The sequence below is a fragment of the Pongo pygmaeus genome, chromosome 19 (genome assembly GCF_028885625.2).
Source record: "Pongo pygmaeus isolate AG05252 chromosome 19, NHGRI_mPonPyg2-v2.0_pri, whole genome shotgun sequence".
In the NCBI taxonomy this organism is placed as follows: Eukaryota; Metazoa; Chordata; class Mammalia; order Primates; family Hominidae; genus Pongo; species Pongo pygmaeus.
The window spans coordinates 47910509-47923677 of record NC_072392.2 but is presented as its reverse complement, the minus strand read 5'-3'; the positions used below and the strand labels follow the sequence as shown (position 1 = coordinate 47923677).

Here is a 13169-nt window from a genome sequence, read left to right as displayed (position 1 = left end):
TGGCCATTCAATTGATGAAGGCTTTCTTGTATTTTTACTAGTACAGCTTTATATAGCATTTTCGAATAGTATGTTCAACTGTAGAAATTAGTTATGCTTTTCTTGCCTCATTTTGATAAACATTTTCACAGGAGTGCTGCTATAAAACTTAGCATATCTATTTGTAGATGAGCAGAGAGGCAAGCATAGAGGGAACCTCTCTTACAACCTTCAGAATTATTGAACACTTACTATTGTCTGGAATTCTGCTGAGCAATTCATATACATATCTAGTTTAATCCTGATAACAACTCTAAGAGGTTGAGTATTATAATTATCACCCTCACTTTGAATGTAAGGATGAAGAAACTAAGATTTAGGATCTCGCCAGTGCTCACAAGGTTAGTAAGTGGCAGAGGTTGGGTTTGAATCCAGGTCTAACTTAAAAGTTTAGATTTTAGACCAGGTTGCTAACTGCCTCCTAAAAGGTGTTTGTTTGTTTGTTTGTTTGTTTGTTTTGACAGAGTCTTGCTTTGTTGCCCAGGCTGGAGTGCAGTGATGAGATCTCAGCTCACTGCAAACTCTGTCCCCCGGGTTCAAGCAATTCTCTTGCCTCAGCCTCCTGAGTAGCTGGGATTGCTGGTCTTGAACTCCTGACCTCAAGTGATCCACCTGCCTTGGCCTCCCAAAGTGCTGGAATTACAGGCGTGAGCCACCACGCCTGGCCCTCCTAAAAGTTTTAACCTGAGTATCAAGGTTGATTTGAAAAGAAATTAAAGTTTGTTAATACTTGTTTGTTTTAAACAACTGGAAGGGAAGTCTAGGTGATTTTTATTAATTCTATTTGTTGGAGGGTAGGATTTTGTTCCCTTTATAGTCATGTGGTTTTTGGTACGTTTGTGTTAATTATGCCGTTGTCAAGACTTTTCATGTTTACATATTTGACATTCAGTAAATGGATAGTGTATAAATAAGGTTTATTAAGATATTTTTCTATTTTTCTTTAGGGTGTTGTTTGTGGCATTTGAAACCACCCTCTTGTCCTCTCTTAACTAAATTTAAAGAACTGAACACTAAAGTAATAGATCTCTCAAAATGTGGTATTGCTCTTGGTGAATTTTCAACATTGAATTCAAAGTTGAGAAGCAGTAACTCTGCTGCTGTGGTAAGTATTAAATAGTTCATCCATTGTAGAGTGTTTCCCTTACATCTTGCAGAGGAAAAACATTTTTGGATATCTACTCTCATAGCCTCGAGTATTGTCCTAGAGTTTAATTTTTTGTTTTTTTGAGACAGAGTCTTCCTCTGTTGCCCAGGCCCGAATGCAGTGGCACAATCTTGGCTCACTGCAACCTCTGCTTCCTGAGTTCAAGCAATTCTGCCTCAGCCTCCCGAGTAGCTGGGACTACAGGCACACACCACCACACCCGGCTAATTTTTGTATTTTTAGTAGAGACGGAATTTGTCCATGTTGGTCAGGCTGGTCTTGAACTCCCTACCTCAGGTGATTCCCCCGCCTCGGCCTCCCAAAGTGCTGGGGTTACAGGCGTAAGCCACTGCACCCAGCCTAATATTTAAAAATAAATCCTAATTGTAGTACACATTTCTTTTAAATACCCATAGAGCTTTAAAAACATTTTAAGAATTAATGATTGCCAGTTCTGAAAGAATGTTAGATTACATAGCACATTTAGATACTTTATAAGTAGGTCATATAATCTAATAGATGTAATTAGTTCAAAGGGAGAAAAATAAATTAATCCTTCATAAGCTTTGTATTTAGTGACTAAAGCTAATTTTTTTTTTTTTTTTTTTTTTTTTTTGAGATGGAGTCTCGCCCTGTTGCCCAGGCTGGAGTGCAGTGGCACGATCTCGGCTCACTGCAACCTCTGCCTCCCAGGTTCAAGTGATCCTCCTGCCTCAGCTCCCCCTAGTAGCTGGGATTACAGGCACACGCCACCATGCCCGGCAAATTTTTGTATTTTTAGTAGACACGGGGTTTTGCCATGTTGGCTAGGCTGGTCTCAAACTCCTAACTTCAGATGATCCAACCTCCTTGGCCTCCCAAAGTGCTGGGAGTATAGGCGTGAGCCACCATGCCCGGCCTAAAGCTAATCTTATGTTGATACTGATTTATGATGGACAGAAAGTCGTTGGTAGTATTGTAATTAACATGAATGGATGATGTTGGTCTGTTATTGTGCATTTTATTCTTTATTGCAGTTCATGAGGACAAGGAAGGAATTTACTGAAGAAGTAAGAAATCTTTTGCTTGAGGAAATTAGGTGGTCAAATCCTGAATTTTCATTGAAAAAATATTTTCCCTTACTCCTAAAAAAACGAATTGAGCACCAAGTACTTTCTTCCGAGTGTCATAGTAAACAAGGTTAGTGATCATTATTATCATTTATGTTAACATACTAGTTTTGGGTTTTTATATTATTTATTATTTTATTTTTATTTTTATTTCTGAGACAGAGTTTTGCTCTTGTCGCCCAGGCTGGAGTGCAATGGCACAAACCTAGCTCACTGCAACCTCCGCCACCTGGGTTCAAGCGATTCTCCTGCCTCAGCCTCCTGAGTAGCTGGGATTACAGGCACCCACCATGACACCCTGCTAATTTTTGTATTTTTAGTAGAGATGGGGTTTCACTATGTTGGCCAGGCTGGTCTTGAACTCTTGATCTCAGGTGATCCACCTACCTCAGCCCCCAAAATGCTGGGATTACAGGCGTGAGCCACTGCGCTTGGCCTATTTTTTTTTTTTTTTTTTTTAGACAGAGTGTTGCTCTGTCACCCAGGCTGGAATGCAGTGGTGCGACTTTGGCTCACTGCAACCTTCGCCTCCCAGGCTCAAGTGATTCCTGTGTCTCAGCCTCCCGAGTAGCTGGGACCACAGGCTTGCACCACTGCACCTAGCTTATTTTATTTTTAAATTTTTACTTATTCTCTTGAGACTGAGTTATGAGACTGGCTAGTTTTTGTATTTTTGGTAGAGACCAGGTCTTGCCATGTTGCCCAGGCTGGTCTTGAACTCCTGGGCTCAAGTGATCCTTTCGCCTTAGCTTCCCAAAGTGCTGGGATTACAGGCATGAGCCACCACGCCCGGCCTAACATGTCAGTTTTGAAAACACTAAGACTTAACCAATGACACTTGGAAGTGTTCACCACAGACAACGTTGCTTACAGTTGGCAGGGAGAATTATTCAGCTGAAGTAAAAGTATCTTGTACAATGCAATGTGCAACGTTAATCCCTGCCAGTTTCCAAAAATGCCAACTCAAAGACAGCTTTAATTATGTTAAAATATTATTTACTTAAGGAATGCCTTAGATAATTTTAGCTTATATAGCTTGTATAAAAGACAGTCTAAGTATTAAAATCTCCAGCTTGCTTTCAGTATGTTATATTTGATTCTTGCCTTTTTATTTTATTTTATTTTATTTATTTTTTGAGACAGAGTCTTGCTCTGTTACCCAGGCTGAAGTGCAGTGGTGCGATCTCAGCTCACTGCAACCTCTGCCTCCCGGGTTTGAGTGATTCTGGTGTCTCAGCCTGCCTAGTAGCTGAGATTGCAGGAACCTGCCACCATGCCTTTCTAATTTTTGTATTTTTTAGTAGATATGGGGTTTCACCATGTTGGTCAGGCTGGTCTTGACCTCCTGACCTCAAGTGATTCACTCGCCTCAGCCTCCCAAAGCACTGGGATTATAGGCATGAGCCACCATACCTGGCCTATTTATTTATTTATTTATTTATTTTTATTTTTTGAGACGGAGTCTTGCTCTGCCGCCCAGGCTGGAGTGCAGTGGTGTGATCTCGGCTCACTGCAGCCTCAGCCTTCTAGGTTCCACCGATTCTCCTGCCTCTGCCTCCTAGGTAGCTGGGATTACAGGCACACGCCACCATGCCTGGCTAATTTTTGTATTTTTAGTAGAGACGGGGTTTCAACATGTTGGCCAGGCTGGTCTTGAACTCCTGACCTCAGGTGATCCACCCACCTTGGCCTCCCAAAGTGCTGAGATTACAGGTGTGAGCCACCGCGCCCGGCCTATTTATTTATTTTTAAAGAGACAGGGTCTCACTTTGTCGCCCAGGCTAGAGTACAGTGGTGTGATCATGGCTCCCTGCAGCCTCGATCTCCTAGGTTCATGTGATCCTCCCACCTCAGCCTCCCAAGTAGCTGCGACTGCAGGTGCATGCCACCACCCCTGGCTGATTTTTGTATCTTTAGTAGAGATGGAGTTTCCCCATGTTACCCAGGCTGGTTTTAAACGCGTAGACTCAAGCAGTCCGCTCACCTCAACCTCCCAAAGTTCTGGGATTAGAGGCCTGACCCACTGCACCTGGATTGCCTTTGCATTTTAAAGTTACAAGACTATTGGATACTTGGAAGTGATATTAATATTACTGGTTTTTGTTGATTATTAAGCACATGTACTTCTTTAATTCCCAAAGTAGAACTAGAGGCTGATGTCAGCCATAAAGAAACCAAAAGGAAACTTGTGGAAGCAGAAAATTCTAAGTCAAAAAGAAAGAAACCAAATGAGTATTCAAAAAATCTGGAGAAGACCAATAGGAAGTCAGAAGAACTTAGCAAAAGAAACAGCTCTTCTGGGATAAAGCTAGATTCTTCCAAAGGTATATTTTCTAAAACATCCCAAAAGAAATAGATTGCTTTGAGTACATGCAAAGTGGAAACCAAAGCAGTAGAAGATTTTGATATTCTTCTTTAAAAATTTTAATTCAATTGTATTTTAATTTTAGATTTTCTTTTTCTTTTTTTGAGACACAGTTTCGCTCTTGTCACCCAGGCTGGAGTGCAATGGCACGATCTTCGCTCACTGCAACCTCCCTCCACCTCCTGGGTTCAAGTGATTTTCCTGCTTCAGCCTCCCGGGTAGCTGGGATTACAGGCACCCACCTGCACGCCCAGATAATTTTTTTTTTTTTTGAGATGGAGTCTTGCACGGTTGCCCGGGCTGGAGCCCACCACCATGCCCAGCTAATTTTTTGTATTTTTAGTAGAGACGGCATTGGCCAGGCTGGTCTCAAACTCCTGACCGCATGATTCACCCACCTCGGCCTCCCAAAGTGCTGGGATTACAGGTGTGAGCCACTACGCCTGGCCACGCCCAGGTAATTTTTATATTTTTAGTAGAGACAGTTTTACCATGTTGGCCAGGCTGGTCTCGAACTCCTGACCTCAGGTGATCCACCCCTTGGCCTCCCAAAGTGCAGATTTTGATATTCTAATAGATGATGACCAGAAATGTTAACATCTTCCATTCCTGGTAAATTCAAGTTTTTCCTTCTAGTCCTAGAACTCTTTTGTTTTTTAACTTTTCATTCTTTCTCCTCTCTCTTTTTTTTTTTTTTCTTTTGCTCATTGCAACTTTCAAACAATAAATATGTCTTTGAAATAAATAGAACCTCACAGATTATGGGCTTACAAATGACCATATTAATAGATAAGTGTTCAGTCTTTGATTTTTCTGTGTTTCCATAAATACATGTGCTTTTATTTTTTTATTTTTTATTTTTTGAGACAGCATCTCTCTCCGTCGCTTGCCTGATCTCAGCTCACTACAACCTCTGCCTCCCGGGTTCAAGTGATTTTCCTGCCTCAGCCTCCTGAGTAGCTGGGACTACAGGCACACGCCACCATGCCCAGCTAAATTTTGTATTTTCAGTAGAGACAGGGTTTCACCGTGTGGTCTGGGCAGGTCTTGAACTCATGACCTCAAATGATCTGCCCACTTTGGCCTCCCAAAGTGCTGGGATTACAGGCATGAGCCACTGCACCCGGCCAATATATGTGCTTTTAAAAAAAATCTGGTATTATGCTCGCTTCGGCAGCACATATACTAAACTTGGAATGATACAGAGAAAATTAGCATGGCCCCTTGTGCAAAGATGACAATTTTTTTTTTTTTGGTACTTTTAGTAGAGATGGGGTTTCGCCATGTTGGCCAGGCTGGCCTCAAACTGACCTCAAGTGAAGGGATGACAATTTTAAAATTAAAAAGTTTAAAAAAAGGTAACACAGTGGCCAGGCACAGTGGCTCATGCCTGTAATCCCAGCACTTTGGGAGGCCGAGGTGGGTGGATCATGTGAGGTCAGGAGTTCGAGACCAGCCTGGCCAACACGGCAAAACCCTGTCTCTACTAAAAATACAAAAATTAACCAGGTGTGGTGGTGCGTGCCTGTAATCCCAGCTACTTGGGAGGCCAAGGCAGGAGAATCGCTTGAACCCGGGAGGCGGAGGCTGCAGTGAGCCAAGATCTCGCCACTGCACTCCAGCCCAGGAGACAGAGCAAGACTCCGTCTAGGGGAAAAAAAAAAAAAAAGGTAACAAAGTTAAAAAAAAAAAAATCTGGTATTATCCCATACATATTATTTTACACCATGTTTCACGTATCTCTGACATGTTCCCATTCAGTTTATTTTATTTATTTACTTTTTTTTGAGACAGTTTCACTCTTTTTGCTCAGGCTGCAGTGCCATGGCATGATCTTGGCTCATTGTTGCAACCTCTGCCTCCCGGATTCAAGCAATTCTGCTGCCTCAGCCTCCTGAGTAGCTGGGATTATAGGCATGTGCCACCACGCCCGGCTAATTCTGTATTTTTAGTAGAGACTGGGTTTCTCCATGTTGGTCAGGCTGGTTTTGAACTCCCGACCTCAGGTTATCCACCCGCCTTGGCCTCCCAAAGTGCTGGGATTACAGGCGTGAGCCACCGCACCCAGCCCCATTCAGTTTATGTAGCTTTTCCAAAGTATGCTATTGATTTAATTCATTTATATAGTTTTATACAGGATGAGTATCCCTAATCCAAAAATCTGAAATTTGAAATGCTCCAAAATCCAAAACATTTTGAGTGCTGACATGGTGCCATAAGTGGAAAATTCCATACCTGGGGCCAGGCACCAGGCTCATCCCTATAATCCCAGCACTTTGAGAGGCTGAGGTGGGAGCATTGCTTGAGCCCAGGAGTTTGAGGCCAGGCTGGGCAACACAGGGAGACCACACCTTTACCAAAAAAAAAAAGAAAAAAAATTGGCTAGGCATGGTGGCACATGCCTGTAGTCTCAGCTCCACAGGAGGCTGATGTGAGAGGATCACTTGAGGTTAAGGCTGCAGTGAGCCATGATTGTACCACTACTCCAGGCTGGGTGACAGAGCAAGACCCTGTCTCAAGAAAAAAAGAAAATTCCATATCTAACCTCTGGTCACAGTCAAAATGCCCAGGCTGGACTGTGCTAGCATGATCTGGACTCACTGCAGCCTCCACCTCCCGAGTTCAAGTGGTTCTTCTGCCTCAGCCTCCTGAGTAGCTGGGATTACAGGAGCCCACCACCATGCTCAGCTACTTTATGTATTTTTTTTTTTTTTGAGACAGAGTCTCACTCTGTTGCCCATGCTGGAGTGCAGTGGTGCGATCTCGGCTCACTGCAAGCTCTGCCTCCTGGGTTCATACCATCCTCCTGCCTCAGCCTCCTGAGTAGCTGGGACTACAGGTGCACGCTGCCACACCCGGCTAATTTTTTGTATTTTTAGTAGAGATGGGGTTTCACCGTGTTAGCCAGGACGGTCTTGATCTCCTGACCTTGTGATCCACCCTCCTCAGCCTTCCAAAATGCTGGAATTACAGGCCAGCTTTTTTTTTTTTTTTTGAGACGAAGTCTCGCTCTGTCACCCAGGTTGGAGTGTAGTGGCACAATCTCGGCTCACTGCAACCTCCACCTCCCCAGGTTCAAGCTATTCTCCTGCCTCAGCCTCTTTAGTAGCTGGGACTACAGGCGTGTGCCACCACGCCTGGCTAATTTTTATATTTTCAGTAGAGACGGGGTTTCACCATGTTGGCCAGGCTGGTCTCGAACTCCTGACCTCAAGTGATCCTCCCACCTCGGCCTTACAGATGTGAGCCACCGAGCCCGGCCTACTTTTTGTATTTTTAGTAGAGATGGGATTTCACCATGTTGGCCAGGCTGGTCTCGAACTCCTGATCTCAAGTGATCTGCCCACCTCGGCCTCCCAAAGTGCTGGGATTACAGGCATGAGCCACTGCACCCATCCCGATTATCGGTTTTATTCCACAAATTATTTCTCATCGTTCATGTTTCTTCAGTGGTTATTAAAAATTTAAATATTGCTGTTTGTGGTGGCTCACATCTGTAGTCCCACCTACTCGGGAGGCTGAGGTGGGAGCTTGAGGCCCGAAGTTCAGGAATGCAGGGAGCTGTGTTTGTGCTTGTGAATAGCCACTGCAGTCCAGCCTGGGCAGCATAGCAAGACCTCATCTCTTAAAAAAAGAAAAAAACTATTTATTTTTAATTTTCAACTCAAGGGGCACATGTGCAGGTTTGTTACATGGATACATTCCATGATGCTGAGATTTGGACTTCAGTTGAACCTGTCACCCAAATAGTGAACATAGTGCCCAATAGATAGTTTTTCAACCCTTGTCCTCACTTCTTCCCTCTTCCCTTTTGTAGTCCCCAGTGTCTTTCTTGTTGTTGTTAAGAGACAGGGTCACACTATGTTGCCCAGGCCAATCCCGATCTCTTGGGTTCAAGTGATCTACCTGCCTTGGCCTTCCAAAGGGCTGGGATTATAGGTGTGAGCCACCACATGTGGCCTCCAGCGTCTTTTGTTCCCGTCTCTATGTCCATGTGTACCCAGTGTTTAGGTTTTGCTTATAAATGAGAACATGCATTATTTGGTTTTCTGTTTCTGCATTTATTCACTTAGGATAATGGCCTCCAGCTGCAACCATGTTGCTGCAAAGGATATTTCTTTCTTTCTTTTTTATGGCTGCATACTATCTCATGGTGTATATATGTCCTACAAATTCTTTATCCAATCCACCATTTTTGGGCACTTAGGTTGATTCCATTTTTGTTTTTTTTTGTTTTTTTTTTTTTTTTGAGATGGACTGTCACTCTGTTGCTCAGGCTGGAGTGCAGTGGCATAAGCCTGGCTCACTGCAACCTCCGTCTCCCAGGTTCAGTCTCTTTGCTGTTCTAAATAGTGCTGATAAACATGTGAGTACATGTGTCTTTTTGGTAGAACAGTTTATTTTCCTTTGGGTATATACCCAGTAATGTGATTGCTGGGCCAGATGGTCATCCTAAAAAAAAAAAAAACAATGTGTAAGTGTGCACTTTAATATTTTAATAAGATTATGGTGGTTTTTTTTTTTAGGGGGAAGGGTTTGGTGTGAAGAATTTTAAATGTAATGTTGTTTTAAAAGTACCTCTGGCATTTTGTAAATATAAATATTTCTGCAAATACCTACTGTGACATTGTAACAATAATGTAAATGACTAATATATATGTCATTTACATATATGTTTATGTCAAGGAATGAATACCTTAAATTTTTTTTTTTTTTTTTTTTTTTTTTTGCTTTAGATTCTGGAACTGAAGACATGCTTTGGACAGACAAGTATCAACCTCAGACTGCCAGTGAACTTATAGGAAATGAGTTAGCTATAAAAAAGTTACATAGGTTGGTAAAATGTGTAAAGGAATTGGGAAATAGTTTACAAACTTAGTTTTACTATTTTTGTTTCGAAATTGTAGTTACAAAGTAATATATCTCATGATGAAATCTTCAAAAAACTGGTAGAAGTTTAAGTGAAAAGTAGCCCTCTTTTCTTACATTTCTACTTCTCAGAGATAATCATTGAAAATTTTTTGTAAAAGCTTCCAGAAAAATATTTTTATGCATATGTTAGTTCCTTCCTTTCTAACAAATGGGATCACATTACTACTAATTCAGGTCCCCAGTCCTTCATCTTCAATTCTCACATCCAAAAAATTCTGAATAATGAAAATTTATTGACTTTATTACATGAAATTTGTTATACCTTTACACTTAGTAGAATTTACAAATTTTTTTTTTTTGAGACAGAGTCTCACTCTGTTGCCTAGGCTGGAGTGTAATGGCACGATCTTGGCTCACTACAGCCGCTGCCTCCCAGGTTCAATAGATTCTCCTGCCTCAGCCTCCTGAGTAGCTGGGACTACAGGGGTGCACCGCCATGCCAGGCTAATTTTTGTATTTTTGGTAGAGACAATTTCGCCATGTTGGCCAGGCTGGTCTCAAACTCCTGACCTCAGGTGATCCACCCGCCTTGGCCTCCTAAAGTGCAGGGATTACAGGTGTCAGCCACTGCACTTGGCCAAAATTCATATATTTTTTAATAAAAATATTAAGTGATGGCCCAGCACAGTGGCTCACACCTGTAATCCCAGCACTTTGGGAAGCTGAGGCGGGCAGATCACTTGAGGCTGGGAGTTCGAGACCAGCCTGGCCAACATGGTGAAACCCCATCTCTACTAAAAATATAAAAATTAGGTGGGTGTGGTGACGCATGCCTGTAATCCTGGCTACTGGAGAGGCTGAGGCATGAGAATCTCTTGAACCTGGGAGGTGAGGATTGCAGTGAGCCGAGGTCGTGCCAGTGCACTCCAGCCTGGGCAACAGAGTAAGACTCTGTCCCAAAACAAAACAAAAAAAAAACCAAACCAACTTAAGTGATTATGGGTGTACTGCTTGGACCCCATTAGGGGTATTATGTAATATGCAGTATATGTACCAAATAACCTTTTAAGTATCTGAAAAATTAATTCTAAAACAACCTGGTCCAAAGGATTTCATATAAGGATTTACGGACCCATAATTACAGTTAATAGTGTGAACTTGGTACTACTGTTCTAAGTACTTGTATTGTTCTTTCTTTCTTTCTTTCTTTTTTTTTACTTGTACTCTTCTTAATTCATTTTATCCTTAGAACGGTACTGTGAGCAGTTGGGTACAGTGGCTCAACTGTACTGTAATCCCAGTGCTTTCGTAGGCTGAGGCAGGAGGATTGCTTGTGGCCAGGAGTTTGAGAGCAGCCTGGGCGAAATAGGGAGACCCCATCTCTACAAAAAATAAAAAAAATAGTTGGGAATGATGGCGCCCACTTGGATTCTGAGCCACTCAGGAGCCTGAGGTGGGAGGGTCACATGAGTCCAAGGATTCGAGGCTGCAGTGAGCTATGATCGCACCCTTACACTCCAGTGACAAAGCAAGACTGTTTCAAAAAAAGAAAAATACTATGAGCATAAATACTGTTGTCCTCATCTCATAGATGAAGAAACCAAGGCCTAGAGAGGCTGAGTTATTTGTCCAAAGTCACACAGCTAGAAAGTGATGGAACTGGGATTTAAACTCAGGCATTCTAGCTCTAGACTAGCACTTAATCTTTCTGTTGTACATTGTATATTAGGCATCTTTCATGTAATTACACAATATACTGCAGTTCTTTTTTTTTATTTTGAAACAGGGTCTTGCTCTGTTGCCCAGGCTGGAGTGCAGTGGTGGAATCTTGGCTCACTGCAACCTTCGCCTCTCAGGCTCAAGCCATCCTCCCACCTGAGCCTCCCAAGTCGCTGGGACTACAGGTGTGCACCAACATGCCTGACTAATGTTGTTTTTTGTAGAGACAGGTTTCGCTGTGTTGCCCAGGCTGGTTGCAAATTCCTGGGCTCAAGCAATTCACCTGCCTCTGCCTCCCAAAGTGCTGGGATTACAGGCCTGAGCCACTGTGCCTGCCCTGCCACCTCAGTTATTTTTAATTGCTGTATACCAGTTTCTAAGTGAGTGTACTATAATGTATTTTTCCCCAGTGGTGTATTTTTATGTTTTTCCTGTTAGAGGCTAATATGAACAATGCTACAGTGAATATTCTTACACATATAGTCTTGTATATTTTGGCAGAAACTACTTCATTTAAAAATGTTCATGTCCATGTAAAACTATTTTACTCTTTAGTTGATTCACAAGCACTGTGGAGTGTTTAGAAACTAACAATATGCCATATAAAGCTGTACTAGTAAAAATAACAAGAAAGCCTTCATCAGTTGAATGGCCAGTGGCAGAGAAACTAACAATATACCATAACTTCCCCCGATAATCATTTTAACATAAAGCCTAAGGCATAGGTATATTCTGTGAATTATTTTTATTACGTTTTCTTGTGGCAGTTGGTTGAAAGACTGGAAAAGAAGAGCTGAATTGGAAGAAAGGCAGAATCTGAAGGGAAAAAGAGATGAGAAACATGAAGGTATTTTGTGTCTTTTTTTTTTTTTTAACCATCTCACTGAACATTTTTAGAGTTACATTAACTAAAACTTTCTGTAAAATTTCTTTTTTTTTTTTAATTTTTTTTTTTTTTTTTTTTTTGAGACAGAGTCTTGCTCTGTTTCCCATAGTGGAGTGCAGTGGCGCAATCTCAGCTCACTGCTACCTCCACCTCCCGGGTCAAGTGATTCTCATGCCTCAGCTTCCTGAGTAGCTGGGATTACAGGCGCCTGCCGCCACGCCCGGCTAATTTTTGTATTTTTAGTAGAGACGGGGTTTCACCATCTTGGCCAGGCTGGTCTTGAACTCCTTACCTCGTGATCTACCCACCTCGACCTCCCAAAGTGCTGGGATTAAGCAGTGGCGTGAGCCACTGCACCTGGCCTATAAAATTTCTTAATTGGTATTTTATATTTGATTTTCTACTTTTTTTTTTTTTTTGCGATGGAGTCTCACTCTGTCACCCAGGCTAGGGTGCAATGGTGTGATCTCGGCTAACTGCAAACTCCACCTCCCAGGTTCAAGCGATTCTCCCATCTCAGCCTACCGAGTACCTGCGACTACAGGTGTGTGTCACCACACCCGGCTAATTTTTGTATTTTTAGTAGAGATGGTGTTTCACCATGTTGGCCAGGCTGGTCTCAAACTCCTGACCTTGTGATCTGCCCGCCTCAGCTTCCCAAAGTGCTGGGATTACAGGCATGTGCCACCGCGCCCGGCCTGTATAAAGTAATTTTTCTGCATTTATTGCAAGAAGTTTGTGGGATTTGATCATTGGGTTTCATAAGGTAGAATTGCTTCCTCAGCAATCGTCATTTTATATGCATTTGAATAATTTTTCAGATTTCTCAGGTGGCATAGACTTTAAAGGCAGTTCAGATGATGAAGAGAGTCGTCTTTGCAATACTGTCCTTATAACAGGGCCAACAGGAGTGGGAAAAACTGCTGCAGTGTATGCTTGTGCCCAGGAGCTTGGATTTAAGGTTAGTAACAGCTATGATGAGAGAATGTTAATGTAATAATTACCCTTGGATTAAAAGGAAACATAAACCAT

At 42.3% G+C, this 13169-nt stretch overlaps 1 protein-coding gene and 1 non-coding gene across 5 annotated transcripts in view; both read left to right on the top strand.

Annotated features, from left to right (window-relative positions):
* ATAD5 (ATPase family AAA domain containing 5) overlaps positions 1-13169 on the top strand; it is a 62876-nt gene that overhangs the window by 23745 nt on the left and 25962 nt on the right. For 2 of the 4 annotated variants that reach the window (XM_054459951.2, XM_054459949.2), the window contains exons 8-13: positions 987-1144; positions 2203-2365; positions 4437-4619; positions 9397-9493; positions 12019-12098; positions 12959-13098. In XM_054459951.2, coding sequence (XP_054315926.2) covers positions 987-1144; positions 2203-2365; positions 4437-4619; positions 9397-9493; positions 12019-12098; positions 12959-13098 — 821 coding nt within the window. The remainder of the gene's footprint in view (positions 1-986; positions 1145-2202; positions 2366-4436; positions 4620-9396; positions 9494-12018; positions 12099-12958; positions 13099-13169) is intronic. The other 2 variants (XM_054459950.2, XM_054459952.2) reach the window with 2 other exon arrangements.
* LOC129018457 (U6 spliceosomal RNA) lies at positions 5822-5923 on the top strand. Its single transcript, XR_008495285.1, has one exon. It is a non-coding gene; the product is annotated as a U6 spliceosomal RNA (small nuclear RNA).